This window comes from Chionomys nivalis, chromosome 11 (genome assembly GCF_950005125.1).
Source record: "Chionomys nivalis chromosome 11, mChiNiv1.1, whole genome shotgun sequence".
Lineage (NCBI taxonomy): Eukaryota > Metazoa > Chordata > Mammalia > Rodentia > Cricetidae > Chionomys > Chionomys nivalis.
The window spans coordinates 8,556,216-8,579,200 of NC_080096.1; the positions used below are offsets into that span (position 1 = coordinate 8,556,216).

Here is a 22,985-nt window from a genome sequence, read left to right on the forward strand (position 1 = left end):
TGTCCTGAAGCATCCCTATATGACGGGAGTCCCTGGACCTCTAGAGGCCACATTGGAAGGAACTTGCTTTGTGGCTGTTTCTAGGCGTTCACATTGACAAGAATATCAGAGATTCTCCCTCTTAGTGGGAGTTGCCTCTCCCAGCATACCTTGAGCCACAGTGTGCTGCACCTTAGCCTCTGATGGTTTCTCTCAGTCACAGGTATGTGTATGGGCTCATTAAAAAAAAGCAATCAGACCATCAAGGGGCTGGGAGGTAGAGACAGGATCCGAAGAGCAAGCTAACTAGACCAGCCAGGTGAGCGCTGGGCTCAAGTGAGAGCCCTACCTCTACATATAGGGAACTCAGGAAGACGCTTGACATTAATTTCTGGTCTCGATGCTCATGCACACATGTATGTGCCCCTGAGTGTGTGCACATGCACACACACACCACCACCACCACACAGGCATGCTGCTGCAGAAACCATTCTTTCTAGAAAACAGTGGAAGAGCAAGAGTGTGCAGCTATGTGGAAGTCATTATCCATGCTGGGTGAAGTCTCGCCAGTGTGGATGCACTGGGGTTACCCGTGCTCTGTAAGGAAGTCCAATGAACTCATCGGTTCCCTGGGGCGAACCCTTGTAGAATCGTATGAGGAGGGGGTAGGCCAACACAGGCACATCACACACACACAAACAAATGAACAAAAAGGTCATGGGATCCCGGCACTGGGGCCTTTGGGGCATAATTTCTGGCTCCATTTCTCTACACCGACTAGAGCTGGAGTGCTTCCTCCCAAAGGCTTGCCAACCAGATACAGTGAGTGCTCAGTTAGCAGCCTGGCAACCCTGCACCCCTTGCCTTTCAAAGGTGAGACTTCTGTTGGCAGAAGCAGAGCTGCCAGCTTTTGGGGTGTGAAATGACAGGGGCTCTCTGAGGATTGGGGCTGCCCTAGGAAGTGGGGAGAGACTCAGGAACCCCATAGCCAGTAGACTGGATTAGACTGGATTCCAACTCTAGTATGTACTCATTCCTTCATGCCCCCTCCACTTGGTGTTTGGAGACAGGGCTTCTCTGCATAGCGCTGGCTGTCCTTGTCTTCACTGTATAGACGAGGCTGGCCTTGAACTCACTGAAATATAGATGCCTCTGCCTCCCTAATGCTACCACTAAAGCCGTGCACCACCATGCCTGGCTGGTTTTCATCTCTTTATCGCCTCCTGTGTATACTTAGAAGTTCTACTCATTTCCACTCTATCGAGCCCTATGATGTGTGTGTTTTCTGGGTACCAAGGGAATGGCCAGGACAGGCTGGTGTACCTGTGCTGTAGAGGACTGTACAATGCAGCAGTGTGAGCAGCCACTGTGCTGGGTAGGAGATCCTTGTCTGCAAAGGCAACTGAACTGGGTTTGAATCTAAGGCACCCGCTCCTAGCTGTGTAAGGTCCTACAAAGCTGCAGGAGCATGTGCATCAGCAGCCGTAGGCTGGTGACCGAGAGTGGCCCTCCAGTAACTGCTAGTTTCGCAATTACTAATTGTTATTAGTGTGAACCATGAGTGATCCCTGGTGAACACTTGCAAGGCATCTGCACAGGTGCCAGGCGAGCTGACAGGGTGGGTGGGGGGTGGGGTGTTTTCACAGAAGAACAGCTGATGCTAGAAATAGCCGTGACTAGCATTAAAGTCAGGGTGCAGCCCCCATGATTGGTATTGGTGGCTTTATGAGAAGAGAAGCACACACACACACACACACACACACACAATGTGTACCCCCTTGCCTCTTGCTTTGTGGATTTTGCCAGTAAGGCCATCATCATCGACTGTGACCCCTTGATCTTGGACCCATGAGCCCAAAGCATCCCCTTCTCTCTATAATGTACCCAGTGTGCGGTGCTGAGTTATTAGCCACAGACTAAGATAGGAACTAGCCTGTGGCCTCCCGTGTGTGACTCCTCATGGCATTGTTCCCTAACTGGAGAGGATGGATCAGCTGGACCCAGCAGGCAGGATCCAGGGCAGACGACTGACTCTTGCTTCTGACACCCATCCCCGACTTTCAGCTTTCTCAGATACACTAGAGTGCCCCTGAGATGTCTTCCTTAGGAGGCTTAGTGGCTGCTCCTCTTCAGGTTTAAGGTGTGGACTGTGTCCTGTGTCCTGTGTCTCAGAAACATGCGGTCACTAGGTGATTTCCCAGGTTCCTGACCATCAGGTGGGATTTTCCATCCCAAGAAGGTCACTTCCCAGTTTCTTCCCCAGCACCTAGAAGTACCGTCCTTCGGGTTGCTCTCCCAAGGGCCAGTGGCTGCAGGGCTTGCTCCTGTCAGCCTACAGTGGAAGGGTGTGTATAAGGAGGGGGGCAGAGTAGTCACCTGTCTTGCTGCCCATCCCCCCTCACCTTGTTCGGGGCTGGAGGAACACATGCTGACTTTGGGGCTGGTACTCAGGTGGTAGCTAGCATGAGCGCTCTGATGGGGGTCTGTTCTTGCCCAAGGCTCCAAGCATGTTCAAGGGAACTTGAACAAACGAAACGTTTTAAAAAGAGCTGTACCTATGCAATGCTGTACATTGTGACGGGGCCATAGAATATAGCTTATATTAATAAGCTCTGAAAAGATGCAAATAGTCACATAGTCTGGCTCTGGAGCAGTGGTTCTCAACCTGCGGTTCGCGTATCAGACATCCTGCCTGTCACATCATGATTCATAACACTAGCAAAATTACAATTATGAAGTAGCAACGAAAATCATTTTATGGTTGGGGGTCACCACGACATGAAGAAATGTATTAAAGGGTCGCAACATTAGGGTTGAGAACCACTGGTCCAGGGTCTAAGTGAATGCATGATCTAAGATCCTTTGGTTCCCCAGAGCGGGGCATCAACTTTGGGACTGTTTTCCCCAGGGTCCTACGACTGAGAGTGGGGAGTCGATGAGATTTGAACCGAGTAACCAGAGGCAGATCAGCTGAGGGGAGGCCCAACCTGGGCAGCCAGTTGCAAAGCCAATGGGCATCTATCTCCAGTGTCAGTCTTGCTCTTCACTGGAAAGGTGACTCGAAGGAGAGAGACCGAGTCACTCCGGGCTGGAAGAGATGCGGGAGGAAAAGAGCCCCTGAGCCGCTAGGGGAGTCCAGGTGGAGGTGCCCAGGGCCAGCAGAGGACTCTGCGAGGGGGCGTGTCTTCAGGCCCGTGGCCCCGCCCCTTCCCGCCTCCACTCCCCCACCCCCATGGTCTGCCCTAGCTCCCGGCCTGGGGCTTTCGCTTTCAGTCACCAGCTAGAGCGCAGAGGAGCCACTAGAGCTCCAGCCTCAAGGGCGGGAGCCACTGCCGCCCCTATGGCGCCCTCCACCCTCTGGGTCGCTCTGGTCATCGAACTGCAGCTGTGGGCCGTCGGGCACACTGTGCCCGCCCAGGTGGGTGACTCTCAGGGTCACGGGGGGCGGGGAAGCAGCGCATTACGCAGTGCCCATCGTGGCAACACCACAATTCCGGGACAGCTCGCGCTGTCCCATCCCCAGCCGACACGCGCCACGCTCCCCTGGGGAGTAACCGGGGACCAGAAGCCTGGCACATTGGGAGCCTGGGGTGGAATTCGGGTCCCGGCAGCCTTAGGTTCCAGAAATGCACTGTGGTTCTCTACACGAGCGCGGCCAGGGCTTGGGTAACCCCCAGCCAGGCTCGGGAGTACCGTTCATTTCTGTGACGCTTCGAAGTCCCTTCTGTCCTGCACGCTTGAGGCGGGAAGGACTCTACCGGGGTCACTGCCCCACTGTCCGAGCGCGTTGCCTATTCTGAAGACTTCCTTCTCTGGGCCATGGTTAATCTCTTTCTTAGAATTACCGGGTCTGCTAGTTGTCGTCCGGGCCAGGAGTCTAAGTAGGCGCATAATAGACAGTTGGGCAGTGAGTCACTTCTCTGCCACTTAAGAGAACCCTTCCAAGGATCCGCCTGTTTGTTCAGGGGCCATTTCAGAATGTTCTGTGTGTGCTGGGGACAGTGGAGGCGAGGGCAGCTACCCAAGGAGCCCCAGGAAAATGGAGAGAGGAAAGACCCAAGTAGCCAGTATTCTCATTACTTACACAGGAACGAGGTCAAGTCTACAGAGTGGTCTCTTAATTTTTCCCCCTTCCTGTCTCCGTGGTGGGTAAGACAGGGTAAAGGAAACACAGATTTGGGGTACGGGAAGCGAGACCCGGAGAAATGGAGGAAGCTCGCAGCACAGGATATGTCTTTGCTTCGCTCCCCAGCTGGGCTGTTGGGCAAGCTTTCTGCCTACGGAGCCCACCCGGATGGATAGAGGGTATTTACCTGCAGGAGAGGAAAGTGGGAGGTGGCTTCTGCGGTGTCATGAAGTGATTCAATGGCTCAAGATGGTTGACTGTTCTCGGGGCTGAAAGGAATGGACCCATCCGCAATGGATGCTGGTCCTCGGAGGTATCAGGGATGGACTCCATATCAGGATGGTCCCAGTTCTGAGAGCTGGGTTTGAATATGCATGGCTGTGGTCACCAGCCCGACTGGGGATTGTGCTCTGTCTGAACTCCAAGGAAGAACAGATCTTTGAGTACTGAGCTTGGGCCTGTCCCTGGGACCAGGGAAGGTCAGCGCAAGGCCCCGTGGGACTCAGGTAGAGTGCTGGAGTGACTGGAGGGACTTCCTTCACACTCCCCTACGTGACCAGTCCCAGGTCAACTTAGATTCCTATCTTCTGCGACTATTGCCATGGACTCTTAGCTGGTTCGCCTGTTCCCACTCCCACAAATCCTTCTCTGACAGAGAGACCTTGCTCACGCCCAGATGTTTTTCTCTGCCTGTCCGCGAAGCCTCTGTGGCTCCCAGTAGTGGGGGCTGGACCTTACCTTCCAGGTCTCCCAGGTCAGAGGAAGGTGTCTGTGCTGGCTGCTCACATGCTATGATTGCCCTGTGAAGCTGATGACTATGTGACTGCCAGTGTGCATGTATGTGCCCTGTACACGTTTTGTCCCCTCTACAGCCTTGCCTCTTCTGAGCCTTTTGTAAATACCAATTCTCCAGAAAGGTCTGTCCATGTCCCCCAACTTAGACACGACCTGCTCTTTGGAACACGGATTCCATGCTACCCTTTATTCTCTGTATGTCTTACCTGCCTTAAAGATGGGAGGGACTTGGTGCCAAGAACCATGTACTCCTCCTTCTCGTGATTAATTCCACAGTAGCTCTTGGTTTGGGACACTCAAGAGCCAGACACTGTTGGGTGCTTTGTCACAGATTGGCACTGAAACTTCCCTTCCAGCTGTTGCTACAAGGTGGGTTCCACCGTTCCACTGAAAGGTGTGACAAGCTGTGGCATTTCCCAGGACTGCAGAATGGGGAGGTGATGAAGTGGGATTTGAAGGCAAGTTGGCCTCACTCCCAGTGCTATTGCCCCACACTTCCCACTCCTAACCCTGTTATGGGACTCAGAGACATTGTGTGTAGCTTGACTGTAGTCCTGAGTACATTGGAGCAGGTCCTAGGGCCAATAGATTCACTTTATCCTTGGGGCTCTTGTCCTCTTTGATGGGGACCCCCCAATTCACCTATTCATTAGTTGGCAAATAAATGCATGTGAAGGCAGGATAGGTGGGCACTTATTGTGATCAGGGATAAGGCATCCCTACCCCTGGGAGTCTCGGGACTGAGGGCCACTGTTTGCTGGTTGGACCAGGGTCTGCAGCATCTCAGGCTGGCACTGGAGTGGAGTTTGGTACCCGTAGCACTGCTGAGCCTGAGGGCTCTTTCCTCCCTTTCTCATGTCATTGTCTTTTGTTCACTGGCTGACATCCTTCTGGGGCATCTGTATTGTGACTGAGGATGTAGCCTGGTGATTGGAACCTTCAGATGGCAGTGGGCTGGTGGCCAGGCCCCCTGATACAGTGCCATCCATCCAGCAATTCTCCCAGTGTTCATGGGTACCTTCTTCACACACTACCTACTATTGCCTAGCTCTGGGAAGCCACCTCCAGAACCCTAAGAGCCACACTGCCAGAAGGTTACATACCTTAGAGATGCAGGTTTTGCTCAAAACGGCCCTTGTGACCTGGGTCAAGTCTTTTGTTTACCTCCCTGTTCATGGAGAGAGAATTTGCTTGGCCTTTCTTCTTTCTTCCTTCTTTCCTTCTGTTGAATTATCTCGGATTGAGAAATAACCATGTTAGCTAAAAGATAGAGCAATTATATTTTTCTTTATTATAAGGAGCAAACTCACAAAACAGGAACGAGAAGTCCAAGCTCAGCTGTGTAGAGTGGGATCCATAGAGAGAGACTGTACCTGGGCCTCACTGGCGGTTTTTTTCTGGGTACCCAGAAAGCCACACCCTAATTTGGTCCCACCTCTTAAAGTAATTGGCTGACAAAGATTCTCCATCATCCATCCATCCTCCCTCCCTCCTTCCCTCCCTCCCTCCCTCCCTCCCTCCTTCCCTCCCCCCCCCTTCCTTCCTTCCTTCCTTCCTTCCTTCCTTCCTTCCTTCCTTCCTTCCTTCCTAGTTCCTCAAGTTGGTTAGGATGACCTAACTCCTGATCCTTCTTTCCACAGCTCCAGGGCTAGGATTGCAGTTGTGTGCCATCAACACCTGACTTATATAGGTGTGTGCTAGGCAGGCACTCTACCAGCTGAGCTATAATGCCAGGTACTTGCCTGGCATTCTTGGGTTGAAGAATGGCCTGGACTATTGTCCTGGTGCCTGGCCCAGTGGCTCCCTGAAGCATTTTTCCATCCCCAGGGCTGGGTGACACTTTGACACTTTATGGTCCTTGCTACCCAATACTAGAGTAGTAGCCAGAGTGGCTTTGTCAGGGAGGGAAAGAGAGGTTTGTCACCAGGGCTGGGTGACACTTTGACACTTTATGGTCCTTGCTACCCAATGCTAGAGGAGTAGCCAGAGTGGCTTTGTCAGGGAGGGAAAGAGAGGTTTGTCACCAGGGCTGGGTGACACTTTGACACTTTATGGTCCTTGCTACCCAATGCTAGAGGAGTAGCCAGGGTGGCTTTGTCAGGGAAGGGGAGGTTTGTCACCAGGGCTGGTTTATGTGTTACATGTTACATTTCTTGTTGCTCTTGCTGGCAACTTAATCCCGGAACTCAAGGCACAATCATCAGTTCAAGGCCATCCTTGGGTGCATGTGGAGTCTGAGACAACCCAGGACTTCATGAAACTGTCAAAAAAGAAAAAGAAAAAGAAATGAAAAACGACCAAAACATTAGACTAAATGTCAAAGATATTTGTCTGACCTTTGTAGTGACTCGTGACCCCATTTTACAGCTAAATGTGACAGGTTGGTGGGTTGATCCAGGTTCTGGCGACCTTCCTCTTTCAAAGTGTCTCAGAGCTCACAGCCTTACTCCGCTGTCCAGTGGGTATGTGGTCTGAGCCCCCGCACCCCAGTACAGTGGAAACACTCCCCTGCCGGTGGCCTGGACTAAGGTGTTTCACAGGCTTTAAAGCCACTGGTGGCTGTTTGAACCACAGGTAGCCTGTCCTGACTTGTTTATAGGCAGTGCTCATAGCTAGGCGGGGGGGCCACAGTGTGCTTAGACTCCCTCTCTGGGAGCCACAGGACCCCAAAGCTTAGGTGTCAGATATTCAGTTGCCCCAAGTTTCTGCCTCAGTGGCTTTGCTGCCTAGCACTCCAAGACCAACCTCCTTCCTGTCACCTTTTCCTGCTCTACTTCCTGCCCCATGCCCCCTGGTGGGGCCCCTCAGTTCACTTGCCTGCCAGCCTGGAGTCTAGGACCCCATGTAGTAGCTATGTGGTCAGGAAGTCTCTGCCCCACCCCTTCAGTGCCAGGTGCTAAATGTCATTTGCGGGTGATGAGGAGTATGTTTGATGGAGTACAGAAGGCCCTAGTGCAGTGCTTCTCAACCTGTGGGTCGTGATCCTGTTGTGGGAGTTGCCTGAGACCATCCTGCATATCAGATACTTACATTATGATTCATAGCAGTAGGAAAATCACGGTTAGGAAGTAGCAATGTAATAATTTATGGTTGGGGGTCACCGCAACATGAGGAACTGTATCAAAGGGTCGTAGCATGAGGAAGGTTGAGAACCACTGCATGTCAGTAGATCGCAGGCTTTCTCTAAACTCTCTTCCATCTACATGTGTGCTTGCGTGCCCGTGCGTGCGTGAGTGCGTGCGTGCGTGTGTGTGTGTGTGTGTGTGTGTGATTCTGTTTACTTATGACCCAAGATGGGGAAGCCCTCTTCTGAACGGATGCTGCCCAGTTCCCAATGCCCAAGTGACTTCTAAGACAGCAGTCTTGAGGAAGGAGCATGGCCTGGGTGTTAGCAGAGCCATCTACTGGCTTGCCATGTGTCCTTGTGCAGGATATTATACCTCTCTGAGCCTAGACCTTCCAGCAGCACCAGTCTCAATGTCTTGTAAGACTGGGGTGGGAGATGGTAGCAATGTGACTCAGCAGAGAAAAGGGATAACTCTTTCATTTTTTTCCCTCATTTTTTGCATGTACATATGTAGATTGTTGTGCCTGCACGTGTTTACATGTGTGAAGGTGCATGTCTATGTGTACGGGTGTCCAAATTGTCTTCCTCCATCCATCTCGACTTTATTTAATTGAGATGGGGTCTCTTGCTGAACCTGGAGCTCAGTGATGGAGTTAGTCTAGCTATCTGATTTGTTCTGGGGTCTCTGTTGCTACCTCCCCTGTGCTGGGTTTATAGTTAGCTGCCACATTCATGTGGGCCCTGAGAAGCCTAACTCTGGTCTTTAGCCTTATATGTAGGCAAGTGTTTATCTGAGCCATCTCTCCAGCCCTTCTTGCTCACTTTAGTCTCTTGTTTGGGCTGGAATTATTTCCTTGTCTTAGGCCCCATTGACATCAAGACTTCATGACTGCCGTCAGTCAGCTTTCTGAAAGCTGGGATGCAGATGTCCCAGACAGGCTTAGAAGTTGTGAACTTAACACCTTTCGTGCGTCAGCGGGAAGGCGTGTCCCCAGGCGCTGAGGAAGTCAGAGTTTCCTAACAGTGAGCAGCTCGACTGTCTGGGAGCCTGCAGGTTCAAGGAAGCCCTAGTGAGGAGGATGTTTCCTCGAAGAAGCTCTTCCTCACCCGTGAAGGGCACACTTTGATGCTGATTCTGGCCTCACAGTGTGTCTCCCTGTCCTGGGATGCAGGGTAGGGGCTTTAGGTTTGGGGCCCACCCTTCCTGTGGGACAGGGGCTCTGCAGCTCTGGGACCCACATCTTTTTTTCTACCTGGATACCCTGTGATGTCATAACTGGCAGTGACACCAGTGTGGTTTGGGCTGCTTGGCTGTGAGCCAGGGAAGAGGAAGTTCTCTTAGGTCACCAGCGGGAGGTTGAGGGGGAGAGAGTTCCTTGTACCCCGAGTATGAGCCGTGCTAGGGCTCTGGTAAGAAGGTAACCAGCATGCTCCCACCTGTAGCTCTGTCTGACTCTTGCCAGCTTGGGTAGGATGAGGCAGACTGCCTGACCTCTCTAAGGTCTTCCCCGCACACCCTGTTTCCTTCTTGCTTTTTGAAACAGAATCTCACTTTGTAGCTTCAGCTGGCCTAGAACTTGTTTTGAAGACCAACCAGGCTGGCCTCAAATGCATAGAGTTCCACAGGTCTCTGCTTTCCAAGTGCAGGAATTAAAGGTTAGCGCTCCCATACCAGGTTTCGTTTCTTCTTTTTAGGGGTTAGGTCTGTGGATGCTATACTGTTCCTTATTTAAGAAGGCCTCCTCCCAGCCCGCACGTTCAGTGTGGGAGGCTGCAAAAGGGCATGCAGCCCGAGTTAGTACGCTCTACTGTTGAAACTGAGCGCCCAATGACCTGCTCACGGGTGTTGGGTCCTTGAGAGGCCTAGGGAACCACCGCTGTGTTCTCTTTGGGACCTGTGGCCCTGGGTTAACCCAGCCCCTCTGTCAAGACATGGGGAGGCCCCCACTACTGGGTGTGCTGTTTGTCAGGGTAGTCAGTGTGGGTTTCATCTGACCTTAGCCTTAGGACCATAATGACCCGGTGGGGTTCAGGGAACTGAGTTGGTGAGGTTGAGAGCTGAGTCGGAAGGGACACGGAGGAAGGTTTACGGGCCATCCAGAAAGACATTTTCTGTCCTCTCAGGACAGGGCAGAGTTGTGGATCCTGAGTTTGGAATCTGGGGCCCAGGCCTGGTGTGGCTTCCACTGTAGGCAGGAGTTGGGTCTCTAGTTCTCTTCTCTGTTCAGAATCTTCATTGCCCCAGTCCTGACTAAGGTCAGCAAGGACCTCTCAAATCCAGCATTGGAATCCAGGCCTGCAGCTGAGGGGGTGGGGAGGGTGGGGCTCAGTAGCTTGAGCAGAGGGTGGAGTGTAGCTGTGGACTGGACAGTGAATTAATGGAAGGGCTCTGGCATGTAGGCTCAATTAGCAGAACCCCTGCCAGTGCCCTAGCTAGCCCCAGAGCGTGGCCTCCCCAGCTGACCTATAGCCCTGGCTTCTGTCTACAACTCACAGAGCCAAGGTTCCTAATGAGGCTGTCTCCAGCTGTTCCCTTTCAGACTCCCTAGGCCTCTGGCCATGAGCCTGGGTCCTGCTCCTTCCTGGTCTCTCCTGCAGGAGTCCAGCCATCTCCACTCATTGCCCATCAGGCCTCTGTGCACTTGCCTCCCCGTGGCTTGGTCATGTGGTCACACTCCCACCTTCTCTTGTTACTCTTTTGATTCTCCCCACATTCTGTCCTCGTGCAAGGATTCTGGGAGAGCTTTCCCAGCCTTGAGTCCCAGAATGTAGCAGACTGGAGATGAGTGGATAGAGTGGATACCAGGTGGAGGCTGGAGCGACCAGGGAGGTGTGGGGCAGGAAGTTTGCTAGAGTCAACAGCGACACTTGAGGCTGTGCCACTTGAGGCTGTGCATCTATGGGCAGTTTGTGAAAGAATGTCAGTTACATTGAACAATTGCTGGGCCGGGCGTGGTGGGTTGCATAAGTAATCCCTTGGGAGCTGGAAGCAGGAAGATGGAGAGTTCCAGCCCAGTATTGTCTTAAGAAAAAAAAAAAAAAAGCCAGGCAGTGGTGGTGCATGCTTTTAATCCCAGCACCATGCAGGAGGCAGAGGCAGGCAGATCTCTGTTGAGTTCGAGGCCAGCCTGGTCTACAGAGCGAGTTCCAGGACAGGCACCAAAAGCTACAGAGAAACTCTGTCTCGAAAACCCATCCCCCACCCCCAAAAAAGAACTATAATTTTGCAAAACACCTTATTGTATATTATTTAATGTTTTTATATCAGACCCAGGAAATATGTTGTCAGGTTCATTCTACAGAGGGAAAGACCTTTATTTGTTTGAAAATACAACGAACAGGCTGGGGCTGGGGAGATGGCTCAGCAGTTGAGGGCACTGACTGCTTTTCCAAGGACCAGGATTTGATTCCCACCAACCACATAGTGGCTCACAACCATCTGTAACTCTAGCTGCAGGAGAACTGATTTCCTGGGGCATCAGGCACATACATACATTCAGGAAAAACTCTCATATACATAAAATTAAAAACAACATGTGGGATGTTGGTGGCGCACGCCTTTAATCCCAGCACTTGGGAGGCAGAGGCAGGAGAATCTCTGTGAGTTTGAGGCCAGCCTGGTCTAAAAGAGCAAGTTCCAGGATAGCCAACGCTGTTATGCAGAGTAACCCTATCTTGAAAAACCAAAACAAAAAGACTAAAAAAACAGGCTGGGAAGGTGATTTGGTCTTCCTCTACTTACTGCTCTTGTAGAGGACATGGCACCCACATGGCGGTCAGCTATCTCTAACTCCAGTTCCAGGGGATCCGAGGCTCGCTCTGACCTCTGCAGGCACCAGGCACGCACATGGTACATCGACAAGCATGTAGGCAAAGCAAAGCATTCATTCACATAAAATAAAAATAAACTCATCCTTTAAAGATGTAACAAATATACAAACAAAGATACAAACAGCTGTGCAAGAAAGAAGTCATGCTTAATGTGTACAATAAATTAATAATTAAAGATTAAAGAATAAACCCCACAGAAAAATAATTCCTTCAAGACACCTGCTAATTAGGGATGCAGTCTGAGCTTAAAGCCAAGCTTCCTTACCCCAGCGCCCGCTGCCAACTACCACACACTCCCCGCATCAGGAGACAGGCAGTGGGAGCCACCGACAGTTTGGAGGGAGGGGTGGCCTGAGGCAGGGAGTAGATGAGCTGGCATTCCGGCCACAGTGTGAAGGGCAGATGGGGTGGAAAGGCTGGAGGCCGGGAGGCATGCCGGGAGGCTGCAGTGGTGACTGAAGTGAGGTGAGAGAACAGCAGAGCAAGGGAGGGTTGAGAGAGAGGAAGCTGGGGGTCAGGGCATCCCCCCCCCCCGTATTATCTCCATCTTGCATAGAAGATTACTGCCCAGACTGAGCTGGGTGACCGTTTTGGTCATTGTAATTGGCTGGCCTTGAAATCACTGTGTATGGGAGAGTGAACTTCTGTCTGATCCTCCTGGCTGCTGACTCCAGTTGCAGGATTACAGATGTGCATTCCTGGCTCTTTAAAGCAGTGTTGAGCATGGAACAGGCCTCGTGTGTGTTAGGCAAACTCTCCCGACTGAGCTGCACCCCAGCCTTTTCTGGGTCTTTCACTGTCAGCCACAGGAACGGCCATGCCACAGCCACCCTGGATGCCTACTCTGACTGGGGTGAATTTAAAGCTGGTGTTTGTGGTGCCTGCTGAGAGCCAGGCGCGGGTCTGATGCCTTGGATGCAGATGCATGGAGCCCTTCCATCCTCAGCCAGCGCGTGAGTGGGCTAGGCTTGCTCATGGGCCGGCCTACTGCTCTCCCCAGCCAGAGCTGGGCTTCCATCCTTCCGGATGCAGGGTCACGCTTTGGCTACCACCCAGATGTGATGGCTGATTGGCCCACTCCATAGGCCATGATCTGAATGCCACCCTTAAGTTTCTGGGGACGCCATCTTGTCCATTTTTTGTCCAGTTCTCATGTGAGCCAAACTCAGCTCAATGAATGGGAAACGAAGTCTTCTGCTTTATTGTATTTGCTTCTATTAAATACTTGCCCCAACCGTGTGCAGCACCCGGCTCTTCACATGCACTGGCTCACTGAATCACAACACTTGGTACGGCGGGCACGGCACTGTTCTCGTTTTGTAGGTGCCAAAACCAAGGTGGGAGGAGAAGAGAAAGGGAGTTTAACCAGGCTCTGACTCAAGGAGAGATCACAGTAGGGTGTCAGGGCCGACACAGGGGAAAGAAAGAATTCACCTAAATCTGGTTTAACCTGGAAAACATAGAAATAGCTCTGGGTTGTCACAGGAGCCCCTGGAGGGATCTGTGGCTCCCGTCTAGGGCTCAGAGGTTTCCATGAGAGTGAGATGACGGTGGGGGTGACTCTGAAGAAGCCAAGGGGTCTCCTCTGCAGAATGTGTGCTCAGAGGTAGCAGCAGGGGTCAGGGTGCAGAAGAGGAGTGTGGGAGCCGATGCTCTGTTTCTGTGTCAGGTGACAGGTGAGCCGAGGGCAGCACAGATACTGGAGAGGTTTTGTTCCAGCCTGAGGGCAGCAACATTCCTGAATACTTTTAAGGAGGGCCAGTCTTGGAAGTAGGAAGGTGGCTTAGGTCTGCTGGCAAAGGGATGTTTGCTGGGGACCAACAGTGAGGAGACTGGTGAGCTTCGGGAGATGGAGAAAGCTGTGCCCAAGGGCCTCAAGGAGGTGATAATGGAGAGGGTGGGGCATTCTCCATCACCGAACCCAATGTTACCCGGGGCAGAGACCTTGGCATGCAGCACCCTAAGAACCGGATCCCAGCGTGGGTTTCCTGTCTGCTGCAGCTAACTTCTGAAGCTTATCACAGAGGAGGGATGTGTCACCCCTGGGCCACCCACCTGTGATGTGGTTGGTCCTTTCTGACGCCAATGCTCTTTGTTTCCATGATGGTTGACAGGCCTGGCCGCCTAGGCCTTGCGTCGCTGTGACAGCCTGGCTTGATGTGGCTGTACCCTCACAGTCCGCAGGGCTCCTGTAAACCTCCGAGGTCTTGCCCCCCAGCACTTACCATGCAAATGATGTGGCCTCTTTAGTGCTTGAAGACAGCTTCCAGCTGTGTGTGTGTTGGGGGGGGTCCTAGGACAGATGTCTCTGCCTGTCCCCAACAGCTGTAGCTGTCTCATTTACCCTGGAATGTGGTGGCCCTTTTGTCTGGAAGCATCGTTGAACTGTTCTCTACCCTGTGAACCAAGACAAGACCATGGGGTGTGACATACTTGCTGCACAAGCAGGAGGCCCTGAGTTTGATCTCTAGAACCCGTATGCAAATACCAGGGGTAGCGCATGCTTGGAACCCCAGTGCTGGGGAAGTGGAGATACGCAGATCTCGGGTTCACTGAGTGGCCAGCCTAGCCAGATTTGTGTGCCTCAGGCCAAAGGGAGACCTTATCTTGAAATGAAGATGGAGTGTGTGCTAAGAAGAGACCACCTGGGTTGCACTCTGGCACACATGCTCACACACATATACCCCTATATATGCACTCCCATTTGCACACATAGGACAGCTACATGTGTACCCACACACACATGTGCACCTGCAGACACATGGAGAGGTGCAGATTCATGTTCACTCTCCCTGTCTGCCCATACATGCGTGTGCACCTGCACATACACAAACAGACATGCACCCTCAGACACAGACACACACAGATCACAGTGGTATAAAGTTGTCAGAGCCACGGAGATGGATGTAGCTATAATGAGTGCCCAGTCTCCTGCATCCCGCATTTCTGCACTGTGAAACGGCTTTGTCTTAGTTACTTTTCGATTGCTGTGAAGAGACCATGACTAAGACAATTTATAAATGAAGGCATTTAATTGGGGGCTGGCTTACAATTTCAGAGGGTGAGTCCATGACCATCACGGAGAGGAGTATGACAGGCAGGGAGGCATCAGAGCAGTAGTTGAGAGCTTCTATCCGATTCACAAGCAGGGGTAGGGAGAGAGAGAGAGAGAGAGAGAGAGAGAGAGAGAGAGAGAGAGAGAGAGAGAGAACTTCCTGCCTGACATGGACTTTTGAAGCCCCCTCCCATGTCACACTTCCTTCAACAAGGCCACACCTCCAAATCCTCCCCAAAACAGTTCTACCAACTAGGAACAAAGCTTCAAACATATGAACATAGGGAGCAGTTCTCATTCAAGCCATCAAAGGCTTGCACTGATCTCAACATTTGGTTCAGAGAGAAAAATGGGGAAGTTCATGTGAGCATGCCCAGAATGGCACCTCCCACAGTAGGTCCTTTTTTGGATCTAAACCTTCCCAGCCCTTCCAGCTCATATGAAGGGTGTGTTGGTGGACACATACTCTTTACCACAAGCTGGTAGCTTCATGTCACCTTCTCCATCTTGTTTCCTTCCTGCCTCAGTGGTAGATTCATGCCCGGGGTCTTGCCATCTATCCTCCATTCATCTCTCCATCTCCCCATCTCTGTATCTATCCATCTGTTCACCACCCATCTATCTGCTCTTCCATTCATCGTGTTTCATCCATCTGTCCATCCTTCCATCATCCACCTTCCATCCTTCCTTCATCATCCATCCATCCACCCATCCATCCATCCATCCATCCATCCATCCATCCATCCTTCCATCCATCCATCCATCCATCCATTATCCTTCCTTCCTTCCTTCCTTCCTTCCTTCCTTCCTTCCTTCCTTCCTTCCTTCCTTCCTTCCTTCCTTCCTTCCTTCCTTCCTATCTCCATCTCTTCCTCCCTCTATTTTTCATTCATCTGTTTCTCCAGCTATCCATTCCTTTATCCACCTCCACCCACTTATCCTCTTTTAAGTCTCTGTCTACCAGGTACAGTAGATTGTTAATTCATATCTGTTCAGTGGGTGTTTAATTCTTACCATAGGTTTCCATTTCTGACTTGGGGATGGGAGGTGCCTCCTCCTCTTCCTTCTTTTTGGCAGAGTCTCTTTATGGAGCCCTGACTGTCCTGGAACTTTCTACGCAGACCAGGCTAGCCTTGAACTCACAGAGATCTTCCTGCCTCTGCCTCTTGAGTTCTGGGATTAAAGATACAGGCCACCTCTCCACCCCCTGTTTGGGGTTTTGTCTTTTGAACAACTGGCTCAAGTAAACATGCTGACAGCTTGAGAGCAGTTGGGTTCACTTCCTCATTCCTGGGTGTCAGATACCCCACGGACTGCGGGTGGGGGTAGATCTGCATTTCTCCAATTCAAAGCAGAAGATTGGAGTCCTCCCCAGCCCTGTGAATCTCAGGACTTGTCTGCCCACCCCCCCACCCCATTCCAGTTTGCATGGTCACTGTAGTGGCCCTGAGGCCCAGCTCCCAGGGCTATGTTTTGGGGCTCTGGGGAGCTCCCCATGCAGGCGTGACCTTTCGTTCTGCGTTGTGCAGGGGCTTTCTGTTCCTCATTGTTTAGCCTTGACGAGGTTGTGGTTTGGTTTTTTGTTTTTTATTTTTATTTGTTTGTTTTGTTTTGTTTTTCTCTGTCCAAAAGAATAAACAGGCCTCAAGGTTGTTGTTGAGGGAGGGCTGAGTCCCATGCCAGCTGGGGCTGGGGTCGCACATGGCCAAGGAGAAAGCACCAGAGATCTTATTCATAGTGAAGCTGGGGACTAGGAGGGCCCTGGAAGGCAGGAGCTGAAGGCCATGGGCGGGTCAGTAACACAGTCCAATTTGGCTGAGGCAAGGCCCTTTCCCATCAGGCCCTCTGGGTCTGGCAGGAAGTTATCCCCTAGCCAATCAACCTTCCTCTGGGCCACTAGAAACTGCTCAGGCTCCAGATGAATTAGGGGCTCCCCTGGTTACCACCACTCAGGACACTTGAGGGGATAAACTCCAGTACTGGCAGGGATAGGGTTCCCATAGGATTCAGGCCACCGACAGCCCGACAGCCCGTTTGTGGGGAGGGAGGCTGCTGTTTGAGGAAGTGGAGAGGGTGGGGTGAAGGGAGAAGGTACTTAGTTAATGACAGTTTCTCCAGGAAGGCTAGCCTGGGAGTTTTGTGGGGGACACTCAGGCCTTCTATGTCAGCATTCTGTGGAATGTAGGTGCAAGAGGAGCTATGGCACTGTAATTTCTGGGGTTCAGGGTTCCCCGAGTTTCACTCTGTGTGTCCTTCCTCATTCCCTTCTCCTAGTTTATCTTGCTTTGTCCATGGGTGGAATGACCAGACTGGATAGAGTCCAGCAGAGGATTCTCGATGCCTGGGGAGAGTTCTTTCTTATCTTTCCTTTTCTCTTTTTGAGCAGTATGACTCCCTAGCCCAGAGACTTCCCCGCAGGCATAGAGGGAGTAACCAACACTTCTTTGCTTTGGACACAGGCAGTGAGGCCCCGGGCAGTGTGGAACGCCCTTCTAGTGGGTACTCAGCCCCAGTGGATCCTTTTGTTGTGAAATAGAAAGGGGAAGTGCCAGGATAGTGTGCGTGCACATGTGTGCATGTACTTGGCTGTGTGCGCCCCTGTCCAGAAGGAGCTGCAGTGACTTTTTCAGACTGGGTATCCGGCATAGGTGACTCTGAGACTTTTCTCACCCAACTGCCTCCATGACCTCCCTGGAGAGGATGGCTCTGTTGGGGGACAAAGACAGGCCAGGACGGCAGGTGCATTTCCGTTCAGGCTTCTTGGCCCTGGTGTCCAGGGTGAGGATCTCTCCTTCAGAAAATGACATTGGAATTACTCCCCTGCTCAGGGTAACAACTTCTGATCTCTTTTCTGTCTGGCTCTGGGTAACATAGCTCACACTGCAGCCTCAGAGCCCCCGCCCCATCTGGGGATACTGGGTGAGCATGGAAGCAAGGAAGGGGCCTGCATTGGGTTGTTCATCCAGGGCAGGTTCTGGGCGGTGGCCTGCAGAGGGGACACACTCCGAAGGCATGTGTGGACTTTAGCCAGAGGTCTCATGAGATATGTAGAACCCAGGGGCAGGACCAGAAGAGCCCAAGACTGTCCACATCAGGGAACCCCAGTCTCTTGAGATATGGCCCTTGGTGGCTTCTAGCTGTTGTCACTGAATGGCTTGGTGATGAACAGGGAAGAACATTGAGGGGACAACACAATTGTCACTTGCTGCTGAGACCATGCCACTGGCCACAGGGCAGCTTAGTGATGTTCCCCAGACAGTGCTGGGGGTGGGGAGGAAAGGCAGAGGGCAGAGCCACAGCCCTCTGATCCTGGGCGTTTGACCAGTCTATCCAGACCCGGTGAGTCCAGTGTTATAGCCTTCTCTGACTTGTTTACTGCCGTTGCTGGGCTAGTTGGTGGACATTTTGTGGATCTCTCTTGCTCCCATGGAGTTCAGTTAGGAACTGAAGACCAGAGAGGTGGAAACACTTGCCTGTGATCTACAGCTTATTTTAATTAATTTGTATGTGTGCTTGAGTGTATATATGTGCACATGTGGGTGCAAGTACCTGTGGAGGCCAGAAGAATTCATCAGAACCCCTGTAGCTGGAGTTACAGATAGTTGCAAGCTGCTTGGCATTGGGAATGAGCCTGGGTCCTCTACAGAAGCAGCAAGTACTGAGCCATCGATGCAGCTCCAAGTCCATTTTCATAAGAGTAATTTCTAATGGAGATGATATTTAAACGATTGCATCGTTCAGTTGTAATGTTACATTTCCCAAATATACTATGAGTGAAAAATGCAATACAATGCAGTGCATGCAAATGAAACAATTCAGTAGTTGGGGGAAAGGAAAAGAAAAGAAAGTGAAACCTTGCCCCTCTAACTCTACCTTTATCTGAAGAGACAGGGGGACTTGCCACGGTTACTGGTCCAATGAATGTTCATTGAGCTCCTATGGATCGTGCGATGGAAGCCTATTGCTTCCCAGGCCCCTTGGGGATGTGAGAGAGGGCCTTGTGTTTCTCACTGCTGATTCTGTGCCACGTGGGTACTGTTTTCCTTTCCTTCCCACCTGTCCGCCTTTCATAATTATTTGTTTAAAAAAATAGCAAAAAATATAAATGTTCCTGAGTGTGTGTGTGTGTGTGTGTGTGTGCGTGTGCACCACACGCATACAGGAGCCAGTAGGACTCAGAGGTAGAGTCGGATCCCCGGATCTGGAGCTGCAGGCAGTTGTGAGCAGCCACGTGGGTGCTGGCAATGGAATCCAGGTCCTCTCCAACAGTCGCAAGTGCTCTTAACCATGGAGCCATCTCTTGAGCTCCTCCTCCCTGTCATTCCTGACTTTGCTGTTTTCTCATTGGAGGTACTTGGCACAACCATTGACAACATGGGCAAGACAGGCAGACAGGAGCCAGGCTCAAGTCTCTGTCACTGGCTCTGGGACCGTAGGCAGGTGATAAGCCCTCTTTATAATCCCATTTCCTTTCCATACGGCGGTCATAGTCCGTGTTGGCGGTTGTTGGAGAATTGAATGATACACCCATCTCAGGCTCAGTTCTTCAGGAAACAGAGCCTGAGGTGTGGCTTCTTGTGACGGGAGAAGGTTCTCAGGCAAGAGGGTGGGGCGGCAGGATGTGGCCACAGGGCCACATGGTTGCCAGCCAAGAGGTATGGGCGTTGGTCCTGGTTTGAGGACAAGGTATTGCCTCTTAGCTGGAAGCTTGTAAGTTAATGCTGAGGCCATTGGCCTGGCAGGGGGAGTCTGAGGAGAGTCAGGACCTCTCACTGGTCCAGACCGTCCCAGCCCACAGGACTGCGGCACCTGTGTGAGGAAGCACACAGGTTGCTTTCCATCTTGTATTAACTTCCCGAGGCAGCTGGGCCATGGCCTGTGTCAGAAGCTTGGGTCTAGAGGTGACAAGGCCACTGGCTCTTTCCTCTGCGTTATAGGTGCCAGCATGTGAGCATGTGTAGGTACACCTGCATGCATACGCACGGATGTGAGTAAAAGGCAATACGGTGCCATGTCAGAGCAATGACATGAATGTCGGAAGAGGCATGTCTATGTAGAGAGAGTCCAGAGGGGGAAGAGCCTACAATGTAGTCAGGGGGTGTGTCTGGGAAGATTTAGACCTCAGCCAGAAGGACAGAGGGACAGACAGACAGGCATCCTAGAAGGAGAACAGCTTTGAGTGGAGAACCTCGTCACTGTGACCAAAGGCACTGTCTTCAGACACTGCACCGTCTCTGAACCCTACTGAGACTGGCCCAGCAAGAGGGAAGGCCCAGCCCCTCCACCTGCAGATGGCAGGGTGTCCTGCTGAAGAGGGGAGGCCAGCAAGGGAAGAGGCCAGGACTCTACTCTCGCAAGCCTTCCTCCTCCCCCAAAGCAAGAACCTGGTGGCAGGTGTCCTAGAGCCCAGAGTCACTGTGCTGAAGGCCGTCTCTCTTGCTCTCTTCCAGATCACCTTGACACCCTACGCGTCAGAATCTGGGGACCTGTGCCAGAAGCCAAAGGAATACTACAACAAGAAGGGCCAGTTGTGCTGCGCTGCGTGTCCGCCTGGTGAGAGGAAGATAGAGGCTGGGTGTTTGGACGGTGGTGCCATGGACGGAGTGATTGTCCAGGCATGGGGAAGAGGGCCTTCGGTTCTCACTGGGCTGCTTCTAGGGGCATATGTTAATCATCTCGCCCTGGGCTTTTACATAGGATGTCCCTTCTGCTCAGCACGATTCTCCATGTCTCCTCTTGGGTAATACATACCTACGTTTTAGAGCCTGTCTCCTGACCCAGAAGCCTGCCCCTTACTGCCATCATGGCCTGGTACTTCTCCTAGCCCCACTGTGTGCTCCTCTAGGGTACAGACTGTAGCTTGGCCCCTGTGGAATTCCCAGCACATGACTGGCCCATAGACGTGTCTGTACGTAATTATCGAGTGAATGAATGTGTGCCCATTTCACAGATGGTAGATCTGAGTCCTAGCCCCAGTGAGTAGCTGGCCCTCAGTGCTGAGTAGCCAATCAAGTCTATGCCCTCCCTTGAATAGTATTCATAATGCACCTGCTGTGTGTTCAATCTGCTGGGATTATAGCAGGATGCCGGGCGGATATTCCTGCTCCTCATCCTCATGGAGTCTACTTTATTTTTTTTTTTAAAAGTAAGATTTATTTATTTCCATTTTACATGTATGGGTGTTTTGCCTGCATGTATGTCTGTGCACCACATGCATACAGTGCCCTTGGAGGTCAAAAGAGGGCGTCAGATCCTTGGAACTGGCAGCACGATGGTTCTTAGTCACCAGGGGGGTGCTGAGGCTCTAGCCAGTCCTCTGGAAGAGCAGCCAGGGGTCTTCACTGCCGAGCCATCTCTCCAGCACGTGTTGCTCTCTAATGGAGGACAGACACATTGCCTAAGAGAGACTGTGGTGCTGTCTGCCAGGGGGCGCGCTGATGGAGAGAAGGCTGCACAAGGCTGATAGAGACAGGCAAGGTTATGTGCTCCAGGTGAGGCTGAGTGGTCCAAGAAGGTCTCTCTGAGCCCTGCAAGAGGGATGAGAGCCAGTCACACAGTCAGAGACGGTGGCCAGCAGAGACAGTGGCCAGGAAGTGAGTGGAAAGCCCCAAAGTAGGCGCCTGTTTAGTGAGCTCAGGGAGCCTCGAGGTTGGGATGTGTGGTCCAGAGTAAGAGAGCGTGATGAGATGACGAAGGAGGCTGCTGAGGTGGCTCAGTGTGTAAAGGCACTTACTATGCAAGCCTCACGACCTGAGTTTGATGCCCTGAACCAATGTGGAAGTAGAAAACAGGTCACACACACACACTAACAACAACAACAATATACATTTGATTAAGCGAAATGAGCAGAGTCACCATGACGGATTCAGATTTTATTTACCGGAGGCTTTGTGCCATTTGCTTGAAATCCAATGGGTAGGAACACAGGAGCATGTGTTCATGTCATCCTCCACAGTCACTCTGAGAGACCCCAGGGGACAGTGGCTTTTCTATTGACCAGCAGAGTGTCTTTAAGAAGTTATAAGCAGGGCTGGAGAGATGGCTCAGTGGTTAAGAGCACTGACTGCTCTTCCAGAAGTCCTGAGTTCAATTCCCAGCAACCACATGGTGGCTCATAGCCATCTATAATGAGGTCTTGTGCCCTCTTCTGTTCCCTCTTCTGGTCTGGCCTGTAGGCACACTTGGAAGGAATGTTGTATACGTAATAAATAAATAAATCTTGTCCGTACTCTAGTTATGGAAAAAAAAAAAGAAGTTACAAGCTTAGATTAGCAATGAAGTCGTCAGAAAAGGAACAAGGGAGAGGAGCTGGCTTCAGAAGAGCAAACAAACACCTTAAAGGTTTGCCTTGGCGTTCTCCCATCTCCCAGACCTTCAGGGATCCCGTGCCCTTGGCTCTGACAGGCTACCGGGTACGACGTCTACATTGTTGTTGCCGCCTCTTCCCTACACTCCGTACAGCAGGGTAGAGAGTTTTAAGCAGCTACCAAGAAGACAGGCGTTGGCAAAGCAATTCCTCCTAAGTGTTACTGACTGGCAGTAGCTTTTCCTAGTGGTGGTGTTTCAGCCACCTGGAGAGAACAGAGAGGAAGGTGAGTTCAGAGGTGGAGATGGCGAGGGCCCAACAACAGATGAGTGGTGAGTCCCTGGAGGCACTGATGCCTTATCAAAGGAACTTCCTGGCGAGGGTTCTGAACCCTGGAATCCTTGTCTTCTCAGGCCAGCATGTGAAATACTTATGCACCAAAACCGCAGACACCGTGTGTGCCGACTGCGAGACGGGCACATACACCAAACTCTGGAACGGTCTTCCCAGGTGCCTGAGCTGTGGGTCTCGCTGTGATCGTGGTGAGTGGCCTGAGCGGGTGGTCCCAGCATCTTCCCTGGTCACTAGCCCTCCAGCCTACGAAGGTGGCTGGAGTTACCTGGTGGATGGGCCAGTTGTTTTCATGTTCCGGGACCTGAGTGGCTGGGGACAGCTCTTTACCACATGTATGTATTCATGGGGTTGGAACCTGGGGCTTCATGCAGGTAACACAATCACTTTTTAACTGAGCTACAACAATCCCCAGACCCTTTTTTTTTTTTAATTTAGAAAGATTTATTTATTCTTACTGTATGTGTATGGGTAT

General features: G+C 51.8%; 1 protein-coding gene across 1 annotated transcript in view; it reads left to right on the forward strand.

Moving 5' to 3' along the window:
* The first annotated feature begins 3,261 nt into the window (after positions 1-3,261).
* Tnfrsf1b (TNF receptor superfamily member 1B) overlaps positions 3,262-22,985 on the forward strand; it is a 32,941-nt gene continuing 13,217 nt past the window's right edge. The window contains exons 1-3 of the mRNA XM_057784381.1: positions 3,262-3,397; positions 20,304-20,406; positions 22,573-22,701. Of these exons, the coding sequence (XP_057640364.1) occupies positions 3,320-3,397; positions 20,304-20,406; positions 22,573-22,701 (310 nt within the window). The 5' untranslated portion in view covers positions 3,262-3,319. The remainder of the gene's footprint in view (positions 3,398-20,303; positions 20,407-22,572; positions 22,702-22,985) is intronic.